General features: G+C 38.6%; 1 protein-coding gene across 5 annotated transcripts in view; it reads left to right on the top strand.

Annotated features, from left to right (window-relative positions):
• Nucleotides 1-16,297, top strand: part of ARHGAP15 (Rho GTPase activating protein 15) — a 457,670-nt gene that overhangs the window by 365,679 nt on the left and 75,694 nt on the right. For all 5 annotated transcript variants that reach the window (XM_050969300.1, XM_050969301.1, XM_050969297.1 and 2 more), the window contains one exon: nt 8,418-8,552. In XM_050969300.1, the coding sequence (XP_050825257.1) occupies nt 8,418-8,552 (135 nt within the window). The remainder of the gene's footprint in view (nt 1-8,417; nt 8,553-16,297) is intronic.

Below are 16,297 nucleotides of genomic sequence, written 5' to 3'. Positions count from 1 at the left end.
AATAATCCTTACTCCTGTGAGAAGCAACAGGTAAATCAATGGAACTACTCGTGTGAGTTAAATTTTGTAGGATCAAGCTCCTAATTTTATTTTCTCCTAATAAAGTAAACCAATGATCCATATGTAAAATATGCTATACACCAATACGTATGTGAGGTGTTTCTTTAAAGTACTGTAGCTGGAAATGAGGAATTGCTTAACTTTAGTTCAGGTATCAATCTGTCACGAGTTTGTTGATCATTCGTTACCCATGGAAGAAGTTATAATGATCTTTACTGTTTTGTTGATGACCTCCTTTGATTATCAAAACTCATTAATCAAGGAATAAACAAATTGTTTCTGGAATCAGGAAGGAATTTTCTTCCCATGCCTAATCCTAGTAATATAATTGACTATGTGCATCAAGTAGCGTATGGTTTGGATATTTGTTTGCTTTTTGTCTTCCTATGAAACATTAGAGATTAACAACATCTAGAGATAGGATACTGGATTTAATGGGCAAATGGTTTGATCCAGTATCGCACATCTTGTGTTTCTTGATCCCTTTAAGTATGTGTGACCGCTAGTTATGACAGGATAGTTATAACAGACCTGTTTTCACATCTATTGAAGTTGCTTGTGGAATGAATAAATGTAACATAATTTTGGGGGGAAAACAGTAAACCATTTGTTGAGTTTAAATTTTAGCAATGTAGGTAGAAAAATTACGTTTGCCTTTTTTTCTTTTATCAAATTATTACAATTTAATTCCAGGAATGTTTTACCCTTTGGAATACATTATGTGTGAAGTCATTTATGACTCTTGGATCACAAGCAGACAGTGAATTACATTTTGAATAAGTCTGCCAAATATTGCAAAACATTGTGTATAGATTTTGAGGCTATAACTGGCCTTTGACAAGCTGGAAATAGAAGCAATGAAAAGGGGAAGGAATTAAAGAACTATATGTCAGAATCCCAAACAACTCTGCTTTAATAGTACAATCCATATAAAAATCACACAGAATATGGAGATATTTTTCAAGCATAGAGTTGAACAAAGAGACTCTGTCTCACCCTGAATCTTCACTTCCTCTTTGTACAAGATCTCAAAAAACCTTCAGTAAGAACAATGTAGTCTATTTGAGCCTCCTCTGATTTGCAATAGCATTGTCATCTATGCTGAAGTACCTAAAGAAATTATTAAAGACCTGAACATAAAAGGGTAAGAGTATGAACTCTACATTTATATCACAATTGTGTCAACTGCGCAATTACAGAAACCAAAAAGATGGCAATGGATTGGAAGCTGGAAAGGGGGATATTTGCCCTGTCTAATGTATACTACACTAAATCAGAATGATCAGGTGAAGAGAAGAAATAAATCTGTACAGAAAGCCTTCGGATGGTAACATATATAATGAAAAGCAAGCTCCCTATATAAGAAATAATTTGACACCTGTGTCCTACAATCCAGGATATGTGGAGTACTGTTGTTAGCATTTACCAAGAAAATTGAATAAAATCAAATAGCTGAGATTTAGGAATAAGGAATACATATGTTTGGTGCAAAATAATGGAGACAGTTGGGAGAACAAACAAAAAGAACAAAGCAACTGTGAAATTAAAGTTGCTATGTCACAAAAAGAAATGTCCACTTGCAAGAAGACATTTTCTTCCCAGCTGCATAACAAATATAATCATTTCTCATGCCTCTTATTTGTGTGGGCTATATAAAGTCCGTGATCCAGGTTCTGCCTTACATCTGAGCTTTGTTTAGTGCAGGGAAGGGTGATAGTCATCAGGATTCTGTAATCTGGTATGTGCTGACCCTGATAAGTACAGCAGCTTCATAGCTATGCTAACTTATACCATTGGAGTATATCCTCCATGACAGAGGCTCTCAACCTGTTGTCTGGGGACCCCAAAGGTGCTGCAGTGGTGCTGGAGTGGAAGCAAGAATCTGGCCCTCTGGACTTAGTATACTCAGGTTATAGAGCTAACACACTGGATATAGGTTATTATGTCTGATCCTACTTATGGTTAATATATGGTAGTATGCTTTATGATAATTCTTAAGTTATTTTAATTGTATTTTTGAGGACAGATATTTGATGACATATAAAACCACTATTCTTCCAGTATATAATAGTTGATTCAGTTTATTAGTGGTTGTGCTGCAACAAATAGCACCAGCATCTAACCCTTAAAATGGTATTTGGAGAGAAGGACAGAGAAGAATATGGTAATGATAAAGCTTGTTTTTGCATACCAATTTCAGTCTTCATTTAGTGTCACTATATTTTTATGCTTCCAGTTATTTACAGAAACTGATAAAGTGGTAACATATTTGATGTAGTGGAATCACCAGCTGACCATGTCTCAAAACTTTTGAACTACTTTTAATGTTTTCATGGTGTACTATTTCTGAGCTGCTTGTAATTTTTTTGACTATACTGGATCTCTGTCTTCAGAAACAATGAACAGTTCATCCCCGTGTGACTCCATGGACTTCTGTGAAGTTACTCTGAGGATGAATATGGTCCAGTGTGTCCAAGTATAGAAATCCTATTTCTTTCTGGCACACATTATGATTTAAGTTAGCAGCACTGGGTTGTTCCAACTTGCCCTCAGGTCAGTGAATTGTCATTTCAGAGAACTGGAATAAACAACACCATTAACACACATTAAAAATGTTTTGCTTTTTAGTTACAGTTGCTCGGTAATTTGCACCTAAGCACCATGATAATGGGCATACTAGTAATACATAGATACATACGTAAGTTATTTGCTTGTCCTTTTATCCATATATCTTCTATTTACGTCAAATACTGTAAAGTAAAGGCTTCAATTTTCCATTACGAGGCCCTTCTTTTGAACTGGTGGAGACTTACACAGTAGGATAGTAAATGCTGTTTTTGTTTTACTGATTGGATCTATGAAGATCTGTCATCAATAAAGTTTGGTGAATTAAGCAAAAAGCTATTCATGAATATTTTACATCCTTCCTGCGCCCCTGTGGGCACCCAGGGCAGAAACTATATACATAAACATATTACCAATAAAACCCCGTGATTCACTTCATTGGTATGTCCCACTTCTTTTATCAGCTTGAAAGGTCCTGGAAGAGAAAGATAAGATAGGACTGTGCAAATCTAGACAATAGGCCACTTTGAACCTAGAGAATGGGAGAGGAGAAAGCATCATGCAGGTTGAACAGAAGTGTCACAAAGGAGGAGAGGACATTGTTGGTCTGCATGGGATGGGTGTTCCATACAGTGTGTTCTATGGTTCAGTGCTAGTTGTTCAGATGAATGCCTGAACTTTTGGATGCTTATTTAAATTGAAACTCGAAAGCTTTTGATATTTTCCATCACTACTTTAAAATACGTCATCACTTTAAAAAGGCAGACAGCTGGTTGCTTCCTTATTCCTGACAGCATTGAGGAGATTACACCATTACAGGGGTTTTGCCAAAGGAAGCTTCATCTTTAATTGGGCAAGTTTTTGTCATTTTTAACATACATTTATGTTGTCAATCAAGCTAAAACAAATTAAAATAAAACAAGCCTCCTACCAATCCTGAGGATGTTCAGACCCAATGTGAAAAGGAATAGCAGAGCCTTGCACCTAGTCCATGGTCAGGTGATACATCATTGCTTTGTGGCCCGGGATCTCATGCAACTTACCCCAGACCAACCTGTCCTGTGTAGATCCCTTGTTATGCTGCTGTTGAGTGAGTGATCAGAGGTGTCTCCAAAAGAACCTGTCCACACAAAAATGATGAAAAGGGTATTAAGAGGGAGGCCATTTGATGGAAGAACTGTCCTTTCTCCCCTTCCCCATTGCCATGGGAGAAGGCTTTATTTTGTCTTGGGGCTCCATTTTGGAGTTCTCAGCTGGAAGATATCTACTGGGTCATGTTGGCCCAGTTTCCCTGGCTTTTAGTCAGATGGGTAGGAACCCACAAACGACATGGAATGGGTAAGGCATTTCACTTCCCTAAGGGAGGGACTGTGGGCCTTTATAAATATGACAGTGCAAGGCTTTCCCTCAGGGAAATGGTAAAAATAATATAAGTGTTTAATATCAAAAGGAGCCATTTCAAGATGACAAGCTGTAGTGTCCTCCTGTTGAGAAGATATTTTTGAAAACAGCTTTGAACAGAGGCTTAAGTTCTGCTCTCGTTCTTTCTTTATGTACAGTATAATTCCAGTTATCCAATTTCCAGATATCCGAAAATCCTAGTTGTTTGAATCTACACTGTATCCCCCATGTAGCCCTATGTTAATTAATAGCACTTTCAGTTATCCAAGTGCCTACTGTCCGAAAGTTTCAGATTTCTCCCAGGCCAGTCAGATAAATGGTAATGTACTGTATCAGTGTTAGTGGTTGTTTTGTGGTTTTGGTATTTTGCTTCCCACAAAAATAAACAAATGGCCATTTTGAATGCCCCCAGTTAGCCTAATGAAAAGAGATGCTATCTTGGAAATGGTTTGGAATAAGATTTTCCAGCTCCCAAGGAACCTCTGTCCGCACTCCAACACACCTTTCTCAGTATTCCATTGTAGCAGTGTAGAACAATGATCCCCAATGCATCATGAGAAACCGACCAGACCCCTACCTGTGAGACATTAATCTTCTCCAGTTATGTCTCTGTTCCTCCCCTCTGTCCCTGTCACTTCCCACTGCCATCTTATATATTTGTCCTTGATCCTTTCTCCTTACCTTTCTTTAGTTTCTTTCTCCTTAACTTGTTCCTTTCCCCTTCTATCCATTGTTCTATTCCCCATTCTTCTCCATGTTTTCTCTTGGTCTTTTTGTCCTCCACTTTTCTCCCCTCTCTCTCCTATCTCAACCAATTCCAGGTCTCCTGTTTTTAAATTGTGATCCATACTCCTTTCCCTCCTGCTTTAACACATAACAGATAACCAGTTAGCAGGTGTCATGGAACTATTGCACTGATTAGACTAAATGAGGAGGATTCATTGGCAAAAGACCCTCATGAAGGGTACACATACACTGTGGGCTAGATTCTGATATCTCTATTCACATTGGACAGTCCCTTACTCTGGGAATGAATGGGACAATTTGCAGAATGAACTACAGCCTAATGTGGCCCTTTGGGATTTACTGGCAATGTGGGATGACAGCAAGATATGCCCAGTAAAATGGTCCAAAAAAAAAGGATGCTTCACAAAATAAAGAACACTTGAGAGAAAGGCTCAAAGGATCACTACTCTTTCCAGACACAGAGCCGTATGCAAGCTAGTACATCCTCTAAAGGAATCTGATCCTCTTTAAAACTTAGGTCTTGGTACAGTCCTGATTATTTTGTTTAATTTTTTAATTGATCTTTCCATGGATTATTTTTTCCATTTTGAGGAGGAGACTCTTATGGTGTACATCAGCCACCCACACATGAACACATATTTGTTTGCTCTGGAACTAGTACAAGAAAAAAAATTAAATGGTATACTACTGAAAAAGTTGATTTAAAAATAATAACGAAATCGTTAAAGACCACAGTCCCTTCATGAATGTAAAACAAATGTAACTTTTTTCCCCTAAGAGTCTTGATGAGACCCCTCTAACTTTCTTCTTTTCACTTTGTCACTTTTCATTCTTAGCATTCTACTAGCATAATGTTTGTGAGGCTCCTTAGATGTGCTTACGTCTGTATCTAAGATAAAATGATATCATCTGCCAATTAGCGGGAGAATAATCGAATGCTTGACAAAAGCGGCAATTCTAGGGCCTGATCCTATGAGGTGTTAAGCATCCTCCGCTCCCAGGGAAATCAATTACCAGATTTCTGTACTCTGGATCCAAATCTTTACTGAGGCAAAACACTCACTGACTCCACGAGGAGTTGTGGCTGAGTAAACCTATAGGATCAGGCCCTTTGTTTAAAATGAAATGCATTTGAAATGTATATATCTTCTGAATATGGCCCCATCACCACAGTATGTGAGTGACTCCAACCAGTAGGAACAGAATTAAATGTTACATTGAATGGACTGATATTTTCTTTTTTAATTTGTTTTTTACCGTGTAATATTTTTCCTTGACATTTTTCCCTTCTAGCAAACATTTTTAAAAAAAATCTCTTATTACTAGAGGGTAAAGTGACACCCTTTGTGTTCAAGAGGATACATTCCTAACACATTTCCTTGAGGAGCTGGAAATGGTGCAAAAATCTGGGAAGATAAGTCTCTGTAAAGCCTCAGAAGCAGAGCATTTCACATTAGACATTTAAGACAAATGCATGGTAAAAACAAAGGTTTTTTTTAAGGTTTCTACTTAAAGTTCTGTGCCAGAGCTACAGTACTTATACATTTTCTAAATGTGTTTTAAGCAATAAGTTGTACAACATTTTTAGAACATGTGTTAAGCTATTTCTCTAAGAATGAAGCTCTTAACAAAACATAAGCACTCTGCATGAGATCTTAGCAGCAAAGTGCTTAAAAGATAAAGTAAGAATTGGTACCATGGGAAGAACACCAGCTGTAGAGCACACAGGTCCATTATGAGAAGTATGGTAGTGGGTAGGGAGAAAATGATTTAATCAGGAGTAAAACCAATTTTATTATAAGGACACGCAGGGGGTGTGGCACCATAGTGAGAGGGACATTTCAAAATATCTGACAGATTTCAACAATGTGAAAACCCACCCTGTTCTTTAAAGTGACAGTAAACCCCATTAGATCTCTTTTTTTTGATGCTATTGTGAACAGTTGACTGTTTAAAGCTGGCCTGCTAAGATGCTGTCGATCTATTTCAATAGTGTGTGACAAAATAAAAGGCTAATTGTTGAAATACAATCAATCAAATATGATCTTGTGGTCTAAACAAGGTCCCTTCTGCTAATTCATTTCAGATCAAATCATTATTTTTATGGTCTAGGTAAGAATTTGAAGTTTTTAAAAAAAGAAGAGAGAAAAAACCCATGTGATAAGCACAAGTTCACTGTTTCAACTTCATTGACACATTACTATAAATTGAGGCATGGGTGCATTAACTTATTTATTTGCGGACACTTTCTGAGTTCAATATTTCATAAAACATTTATTAGCATTTATAGAGAAACACAAAGAAACGTGCATCCTGAAACTGAACTTCTTCCCAAAAGCAAATTCTCTATAGAGAAAAACCACCAGAAGAACTGAAATTAATGGTGTCCAGGTTTTTCCATTATTTTGTATAAAGAATGGAATGATAAAAATGATGTTAAAATTGGGTAAACAGGATGGACTAGAGTCCAACTAAACTGCTAAACACCCAATTTCAATAAGCTTTGGTATAGCTTGCCAGGATTATGTTGTTTTGATTTTGTTTGATCGTTTTCATGGTTGTTTCTAGATTTGTACAAAGACTAAAACTTGTCTAGAAGTTAAAGTCACACTAGACATTTTAAAAGCCAAATCCATTTTTGGGATAGCAGAATTTTCCAGAGAGTATGTATCCTTTTAATTGTAAGGGGTATTTACACTTTCATAGAGTTTTATATGGATTATGATTCAGTTGTTTATTGTGTTCTAACAACACCAGACTTTTATAACAAGAAGACAAAAATAGAATAATAATCACCCAATCTTGCTTTGTTTTTATTAGAAAATTTATTTTAGCATTTAGTTTCTTTTATATTTAAATTCCTTAGCTCAGTCAAGCTTCAAAAGAAAACATTTTTGTTGTTTGCAAAAACAGTTTTGTAAACACTTGTGGTTTGTCTTTAGTGTGTTATCATTTTTGACAGCTTTGCATAGCCTAGGTAGGCCAACAGGGGTCTGTCTAATATTGTTGCTGGGCAAATCTTCCTCCCAGAGATGAAAACCAAACAAAATATTTTTGAAGCAGTAAGAAGGAATTAATATCCTTTCTCTTGCAGTACTCTATTCCTTGCTGACATTGCATTCATGCAAAAAAGGAGAAAAGCGTTACCCATTATTCCCTTGTACATAGCAAGGCTAACACATGTAAAGCAATAATTCATTTTCTATTGCCATGTTTAGCATATGTCTCCTGTTGGCTCAGCAAGGCCTTTAGGCCGGTCCCTTGAGCCGGCCATCATTGGCAACTCTTAGCCCCTCGGCCTCAAAACCAAATAGCTTTGAATCATGTTGAGCTGTGATGCTAATTTTCATACTGAAGCATTATGGGAATAAATGTATCTGACATACTGTGTCAGTGGTACTGTCTCTTTGTGTCTCTTGTTTTTTGTCAGCTGCATTCCTACAGATGGTATTCCATTCAAAATGTGCTCTTCCTACCAAAAAAAACACACACACGCACACACACACATGCACAGCACCAAACCTCTAGGTGCAGAAGGCTGTTAACGGTTGCTGATGATAGTAGGCAAACATTAACATAATAATTAGTGTCTTGTAATTGTTTCATTAAAACCAGTTGTTCCATTTCTCCTCGTGTTTTCCCAGAAGAGAAGCTGAATTTGGATGACAGCCAGTGGGAGGACATCCATGTTGTCACCGGAGCACTCAAGATGTTTTTCAGAGAGCTGCCTGAGCCACTGTTCCCATACTGCTTCTTTGAACAGTTTTTGGAGGCAATAAGTAAGTACATCACATACAGTAGCAGTTAGTGAAATAGTCTATCAGTTAAAAATAATCAACCAAAATAAAAAAAGGAAGTACAGAGGCATCTCTGACATGATTTACCTTCCATTAACCCTGATCCTGTCTTATTGGTTTTGATTGCCTTTTATATCTTAAAACATTTTATTATCAAATTGGAAAAATTACTATATTGTCTATGTGTAAATTTTGAATTTTAAAGCGGGTAAAAGAGATTGAGGAAAGGAATAAAATGCTTGTATTTTGTCTCATTTCACTGGAGACATTCTAGACTGATGATTTGTGTACCTCCAATCACAATATTTTAGTGCAGGACTAATATTTGTGAATTATAAGAGCATCTACTCATGTTTTGAGGGGATAGTTCAGCAGTACGTATCCAGAATGAGATGCATAACTCAGGTTGCACAAGGTTGCATACTGTGTCTTACAATTACCATAGGTATAATGCAACAATATTTGTGATATTTTCTTTTTCAAACCTAATATGAATTTTGTTTAAAAAATTACTGCAAGTGGAACCAGTATTTTCAAAACACAAAGCAACTTCTGGTACATATAGCTGGGGGTTTTATGCTACCAACACTTCTCTAAATTTAATATCTTAGGGTTCACTTTGTAGACTGTGACAGCTTGGGGAGGGAAATTGCCTGCCAAACAATCTGAGTTTGGGCTTTTTTTCTCTCTCTCTGTCTTTTCTTCTCCTTTAAAAAAAGCTTGCAAGCCTAACAGGAGCTTAAATAAAGCCCAATAAAGAAAAATCTCCAGGAAAAACAATACAGCACTTAGGGATCTGTTCTCCGAATGACGCTCACGCATAACTGCCATTACCGTTAATGAGAGTTGTGCGCGCGCGCACATCAGTCAGAGAATATGGAAACCTTAATGTGCTGTTTAATTTGATTTTATGTTCATAAGAGTGTTTAGGTTCAACTAAAGCTCTTCATGACTAGCATCAGATGTAATGAAGTTGAATAAATCTCTCAAGATCCTTCTCTTCCCCTCTCGGCTACTTAAAGATATCCTGTAGTTAAATACATAATGCAAAGAAAATGCATCTTATAAAAGTTCACTTTCGGAGGCTCAATCCATGGCCCCCCCATCATCTTCTTTCATAGCACAAGAAAAATTGGAGTAAAGATTGTCCTCTGGGGTTTGAGTCACACCTCACAGTCTCTGTAATGCTCAAAGTGGAGTGGGGGGAATATACCCATTTCTTACTGTGTTCAGCTTCCGCTTCTGTGCTGCATTGGAATGAAGAGATGTTCCTTTGAAGTACTGACATTCCAACATGCACTTCGAGTGGTGCCCCATCTACCCTCTATGTCCTCTTGATATGCTGGATCTTTGGTGCTTCAAGAGGATATAGTAGGTACATGGGGCACTACCTGATGTGCATTTTGCTTCACATCCCATTTACTTTATTCCACAATTAAGTATTTAATACTTACTCTCTGCCTTTAATCTCTGTCTCTTTCTGATGTGCAGACTCCTTCTCATAATGCTGCTCTTTTGAGGCTAAATCTAGGCTTTCTTCACTCTTATTACTACCCCTTGCAGTCCTTTGTTTTTGTGCTTCAGCTGAGCCAGAAGAAAACAAATCCTTCACGTTAACTTATGGTCTCACCCTCTGTGTTAGCCTTCACATGCAAAATATTCTGCTGGCTCATTTTTTCCATATCTTATTGATGGAAATAACAGGTAACTAGCAATAAATGTGTGCATTAATATTTGAAAGCTTGTCACAAACACACTCTGCTAGCACAGTTGCCAACTTGCACATGGGTAAATAAGCAATAAGCCACAATAAGCCGAAAATCAAGCTAATCGCATTTCAAAAAAAGGCCAAATCAAGCCAGTTCCTAAGAACCCCAACACTCTATGTGACTAGATCCCCCTGGCGTGCAGTCTGGGACTGTGGTGGGCCTGCTGTGCACCCCTAAGTGTCTTTCTACCTTGCCCCTGCATGCCCCTTGCCCCTTCTTGCCCCGCCTCCCTCTTACCCCTGCTTGCTAGGAGCCGATTGAAAAATAAAGAAGCAACAAGCTACAAGTCAAACAAGCTACAAGCAACTCACAAGCCAATTAAGCCATAAACAAGCCCAATTTCTGCAGGGTTTTTTTTGTGGGTTTGGCATGACTGCCTACTAGTGCACTGATATTTATGACAGTGGTTCTCAAAGTTTTGTACTAGTGACCCCTTTCACATAGCAAGCCTCCTAGTGTGCCCCCCCACTAAATTAAAAAAACTTTTAAATATATTTAACACCATTATAAATGCTGGAGACAAAGCGGGGTTTGGGGTGGAGGCTGACAGCTCACGACCCCCCATGTAATAACCTCGTGACCCCCTGAGGGGTCCCGCCCCCCAGTTTGAGAACCCCGATCTATGAGAAATTACTGTTTCTGCTCTTTTAACTATTATTAATCCTTGTTATGATTCTGAAAACTGTTATGCACATTGATAGACTAATGAACAGATGTTTTTGAAAGGGTTTTATGATAGTTTAATTCTAAGAATAAAATACTAGCAGTCTGATAAAAACATTATTTGCTGCTATTCGTAATCTTTGGTCCTTGTTGCTTCCTTTGTTACACCTCAGGATGATTTCTAGCTAATCCATCCATCTAATGTAATCTACCAGCTCTATTCAATCAATCTGTATATCTGGCCCCTACAACCATAGTATCTATCTCTCCATATGCTTTCGATTAGCTAGAAATTACCTTAACGATTTACAAAACAACCCGCATGGAACCTTTTTATTGCTTTTAGACTTAGAGTCAAGTGTGTATGTGATGTGAGCAGAGAGGTGTTGTTTTTTGTTGTTCTTTTAATAATCCATTTGATAATATAGGGGCCCTTTCATGATCCCACTGAAATCAATTACAAAACTTTCATTGACTTCAGTGAGAATGACGTGAGACCAGACCCTTGCCACTGCCCCTATCTGGCTAGTTTGCATTGCTCAGTAAACACTAAGCAGATATGAAGCTGCCTTAAGTAGGTATTGTGGGATTCTCCTGTTGTAGATGAGTCCCCTGGGTGCTGTAAAGATGAGCTAGGTGGGTCTATGACACTGATGCCTATTTTCTATCAGGGGGTATTGCCAAAGTGAAGTGCACTCTGGTGATCCTGCACCAGCAGAACAGCTGTAAAGGGCCCTTACTAAGGCCTTGTCTACGCTGCCACTTAACAGCACTGCAACTTTCTCACTTAGGGGTGTGAAAAAACACCCCCCTGAGCGCTGCAAGTTATTCCTGGAGGTGGGTTTTTTAGAGCGCTGGGAGAGCTCTTTCCCAGCACTGGTGCCATGACTACACAGCCACATGAAAGCGTTGCCACGCACTGTGAAGACAGGCCCTAAGTTACAGAAGAGGATAAAACAATCCTAGGATTAAAGGAGAAATGGTAACTTAGAGCTACCCCACTCCACCATCAAACCTTGGGTTCTGCACTGAGCACTGCTTAGATCTATGTATTTGGTGAGGAAGATGAAGTAGTCTAAAATCCTGCTATTTGTAATAGTTGGGAATAATCAAGAAGCAGGGCATTTCTTGAGGATTTAGCCTGCTAGGTAGAAGAAGTTAATTCCCAGGAACTTTCATGCTATCTTTATGCTAATGCTATTTTAAGCATTAAATGAAAAGTAACTTACACAGTAAGTCTATGGATATTTTTCCCCCCTGGATGATGCAGTTTCATTTGGCTTCGGTTGGTATGTACATAGCTCCAGAAAATTACTACACTGTATTAGTCAGTCAGATTGCTTGAATCATCTCTTAACATTCCATTCCCCCTTATAAACTTAGATATGGCCATAACATTAGAATTTAATTCAGAGAAATCATACAGTTTCACTTGGGCTGGTGAATGTGCGTAATCACTACCCCTATGAAGTATGTTTGAAGATTTACAAACAGTAAGGAGTGGAAGATCACAAGCCCTTTGGCCAATGAATACTCTACTTTATCAGGTCCTGAGCATTAGATACACAATTTTTTCTGGAACGCCACCTACACATCTCTAGCATGTCACTATGGGTACACATGTATATCTGTGATGTGGGTACAACCATGCTAATATAAGGTTAGGTTCTGCCACATTTACATTAAGAAGCACCTTAATCCATGAGTAGCCCCATAGATTTTAATAGGATTGGTGCAAAGTAAAATTCTGCTCAACATGAGCAGGGATGACAGAATCTGGACCAAAGTCTGAATGTTTAATCACCTCTGTCACTGGATCTGATTTGTATAGTCTTCTGCCATTCCACTCTAGCCACTGACAGTACAAAAGAAATCCACTTAAGGGTTAAGCTATTTGCTAGCAGCATACAGATTTTTAGTGGGTAGTTAACTTGCCCTGTGTAAAGGTAAAAGGGAGAGGACATGGAAAAGTGTATTTTGTCTTTTGCATTTGGTCATGTGGTATAACGATTCACCTTCATTGTATAGACCAAAAGAATGAGTTCAAATCTAGAAATATTTGTTATCATGCCTACTGCCTGGTATCATTTCAGGTGAAGAATACTATACTCAGATCCTTATGAGAGGAGGAAAGCTGCAAGGACATTAATGTGTCAAAGTGTAGCTATGTAGTTTAATCAGTATTTATGTGGGGGAGGATGGCCCAGTGATTAGGACACTACCGTAGAACTTAGTAGACCTGAGTGTAAGCTCTGTGGGGCCAGAAGGAAGGTTAGTGCACTCATCTGGAAGACTCAGGTTCCAGTCTCTGCTCCAACAGCTATTTAAATATTTCATACAAAATGGCATAGCTTCAACAGGAGTGATTGAGAGACACGTCCTGTAGCCCACCCGCTGAGAGGTGGGAGACCTGGTTTCAAACAGTCCTCCTCCAATTAGGCAGAGGGAGGATTAAAACCTGGGGCTCCCACATCCTGGGTGAACATTTTGGGTGCTGGGACAGAAGAGAGCACCACCACCTCTTTGCTTTGCGTTGGTTAGGCATGCTCTGACCTTACCTACCAGATGAGGCACTGCAAATGAGATAGGAGGGAGAACATCCAGTTAGTGAATCCAGCCAGACTTATGCACCAAGCAACTCAGTAATGTCAGGTCTTAGATGGCTGTGTGCGTACCCACTGGCAGAAATCTAGGCACCTAGAGAATTTGGACAGAGCGGAGCAGAGGTTTTGAAGATTTAAATTTTGGATTTGGGCTCCTAAAGTGGCAGTTAGGAACCTAAATCTGTTTGTGGAGCTAGCCTGTAGTCTCTTTCTGTGCATCTGCTCCCCAGCTGTAAAAGGAGGAAAATAACTTCACAACAACTCTATGAGGTGGGGAAGAGAAGTGTGTTAAATATTGTGATGCACTCAGATACTTTGGTAATGGAGGACATAGAAGCATCATAGATGTGTGTTATTTTTAAGAATCATATCACAGCTCTTTTTTATTAAAATAAAATAGTTTTATTTGTCAAAGAACAACTTTTGCCAATGTCACTACCTATTTAATCTTTGTCTAGCTTTTCTTCAAAATATTTCCAGCTAGTTACCTATTATGTTTTTATTAATTCTTGATGACATCAAATCAAATTTGTATTTAGTTTTTCTTGTTTTCTGTTTTTCTGCATCTTCAGCGTTTTTCATTCTTCTCTCTTCATCTGTTCTTATTTTCAAGTCTGCTTTAATTTCATTACAAAGAATAGTTGTGGTCTTGAGCCACAACCATGTTACAGATTTAAATCTGAAATATGTGTAATAAAAAGGACAGCTCTTTAACCAATGCCATCGCAGATTTACTAAGGTTTCAGACGTTCAAAGTCTCGGCTATGAAGTGGGCCAATCCAATAAGCACGAAAATCAGCCAGGTTCTCAGAAGCTATTTCTTCCTTTTATGTGAGTTCAGGACTGTGATGCATTTTATGGAGAGGAGTGACCAAGAGCTTTGCATCAGATTCACCTGGAAATTTAAATAGCATTCTGCCAAAGAAGATTTTTTGGAATGCAGAGTTAAGCCAGACGCAGGCTAGATGGTATGTTAAATATCTCTGGATGACTATGGAATTTTGATCTGCTCTTTCTTTCCCAAACAATTCTCTGAATAAAATTGTAATATTCTATTGCTGCGGGCTTCTTCCCACCTACAGTATGTGTTCTTCCTTTGGCCTTGGTTGCTCCTATGGACCATTAACACTCTCTTCAAGTGACTTCACACATGTCCTGTCAATTAACCAGTTATAAGACACCACTTCGTATCTATGTGCGTCTTATTGTGCAAGCTAAGTGGAATTCAGAATGTCATTACTATTGACCCTACAGTGTTTGGCATAGTCCTATTATATATGAACATTTAAGAAGATGGATACTTAGGATTTTGAACATGATATATTATTGTCAACTCTTTTGGTTAATAAAGGAAGTTAGATTTTAGTTTAATACAGTTTTGGCCAGATGGAGAATTGATGGCCCTTGGTCCTATGTGGCAATCTCGAAGTCCATAAAGTCATGTTCTTTTAAAACATAGAAACAATACAATACAGAAGCAAGCTGTATTACTGAAATGAAAACAAATGTATTACATTGTATGCAAAAGTAACACAATACTTTAACATTGCTTTTGGTCTTAAAACAACAAGGGTGAAATTTTAGCTTCAGTGAAGTCAGTGGGAGTTTTGTCGTTGACTTCAGTGGAGCCATGATTTCACCCTAGATATAGAGTAGTGCTGTGGGTTAAAGTGATATTTTTTCACTGGGACTTGAGACTTGTGTCAAAATCTGGGTAAGGTACCAGTGACATAATGTGTTCTCTGTCCCCTCCATGTCAGACTGTCTTCAAAGTGGGTGTTCCCCATCTCCATGGCAACTAGAGGCAGACAAGATCTTTGCTCTGAGACTGGGTGTAGGATCGCCCCTAAGGATGAGCTCTCCAGAATTATCCTGCTCCAAATGGCACACATGGCAAACTTCTGGGGTGCCCTTTGGAATAGAGCTTGCACAAGATTTTTAAAAGAGTATTAACTAAATGCCTCTCAGTGGCTTCTTTGGCTTTGAAGTTTTTCTTCTCAAAACTGTTAAACTAAAAAAAAATATTTTGGCTTTTTGAGGAGGATTGAAATGGCAGATAGAAACCAGGCCACATGGAAGCTCCTTCACTTAGATCAGGCCAGAGCCAGCAGCATGTAAGGGGTAAGTTTTTGCAAAGCCCCTCTGCCTCTCCTCTAAGCATGGGACCCCTATTACTCTCAGGGAAAGGCAAAGCCACCTGTAGCAACCAAGAGGAAGGAATTCCTGCTCCCAGCCAGCATGTAGGCAAGGCCTGTGCAGAGCTGGTTAAGAAGGCCGCAGAGCGTACCTCCTTCCCACAAGCTGTTTTATATGCAAACCTCAGCTTGCATGAAAGATGCCAGCTCCTGCAACCTTTCTGATACTACAGAGACATTTGTGTCCAGTGGCTGCAGCTCATTCCTCATTCTTTACAATTGGTCTTTCCTCTGCTCAGATCCAGGTAGAATGGGAATGAAATTGTTCAGATCCCCTTCCCTAAGAGATAGACGTCCCACTTATCCCCTTCCAGCCTCTAGGGTTACAACAGGAGGTCACAAAGTGACTATTATTGTCCTCAGGGAGACATTCAGGGAGTTCCAAAAGAACTCAAATGTGAAACTGCAAAACTACTAACTGGAATATGTAATCTATCACTTAAATCAGCCTCTGTACCAGATAACTGGAGAGTAGCTAATGTAAAGCTGTTTTTTTA

This window comes from Gopherus flavomarginatus, chromosome 10 (assembly GCF_025201925.1).
Source record: "Gopherus flavomarginatus isolate rGopFla2 chromosome 10, rGopFla2.mat.asm, whole genome shotgun sequence".
In the NCBI taxonomy this organism is placed as follows: domain Eukaryota; kingdom Metazoa; phylum Chordata; order Testudines; family Testudinidae; genus Gopherus; species Gopherus flavomarginatus.
Note: the sequence above shows the minus strand (reverse complement) of the source record. Positions and strands in the feature narration are given on the sequence as shown.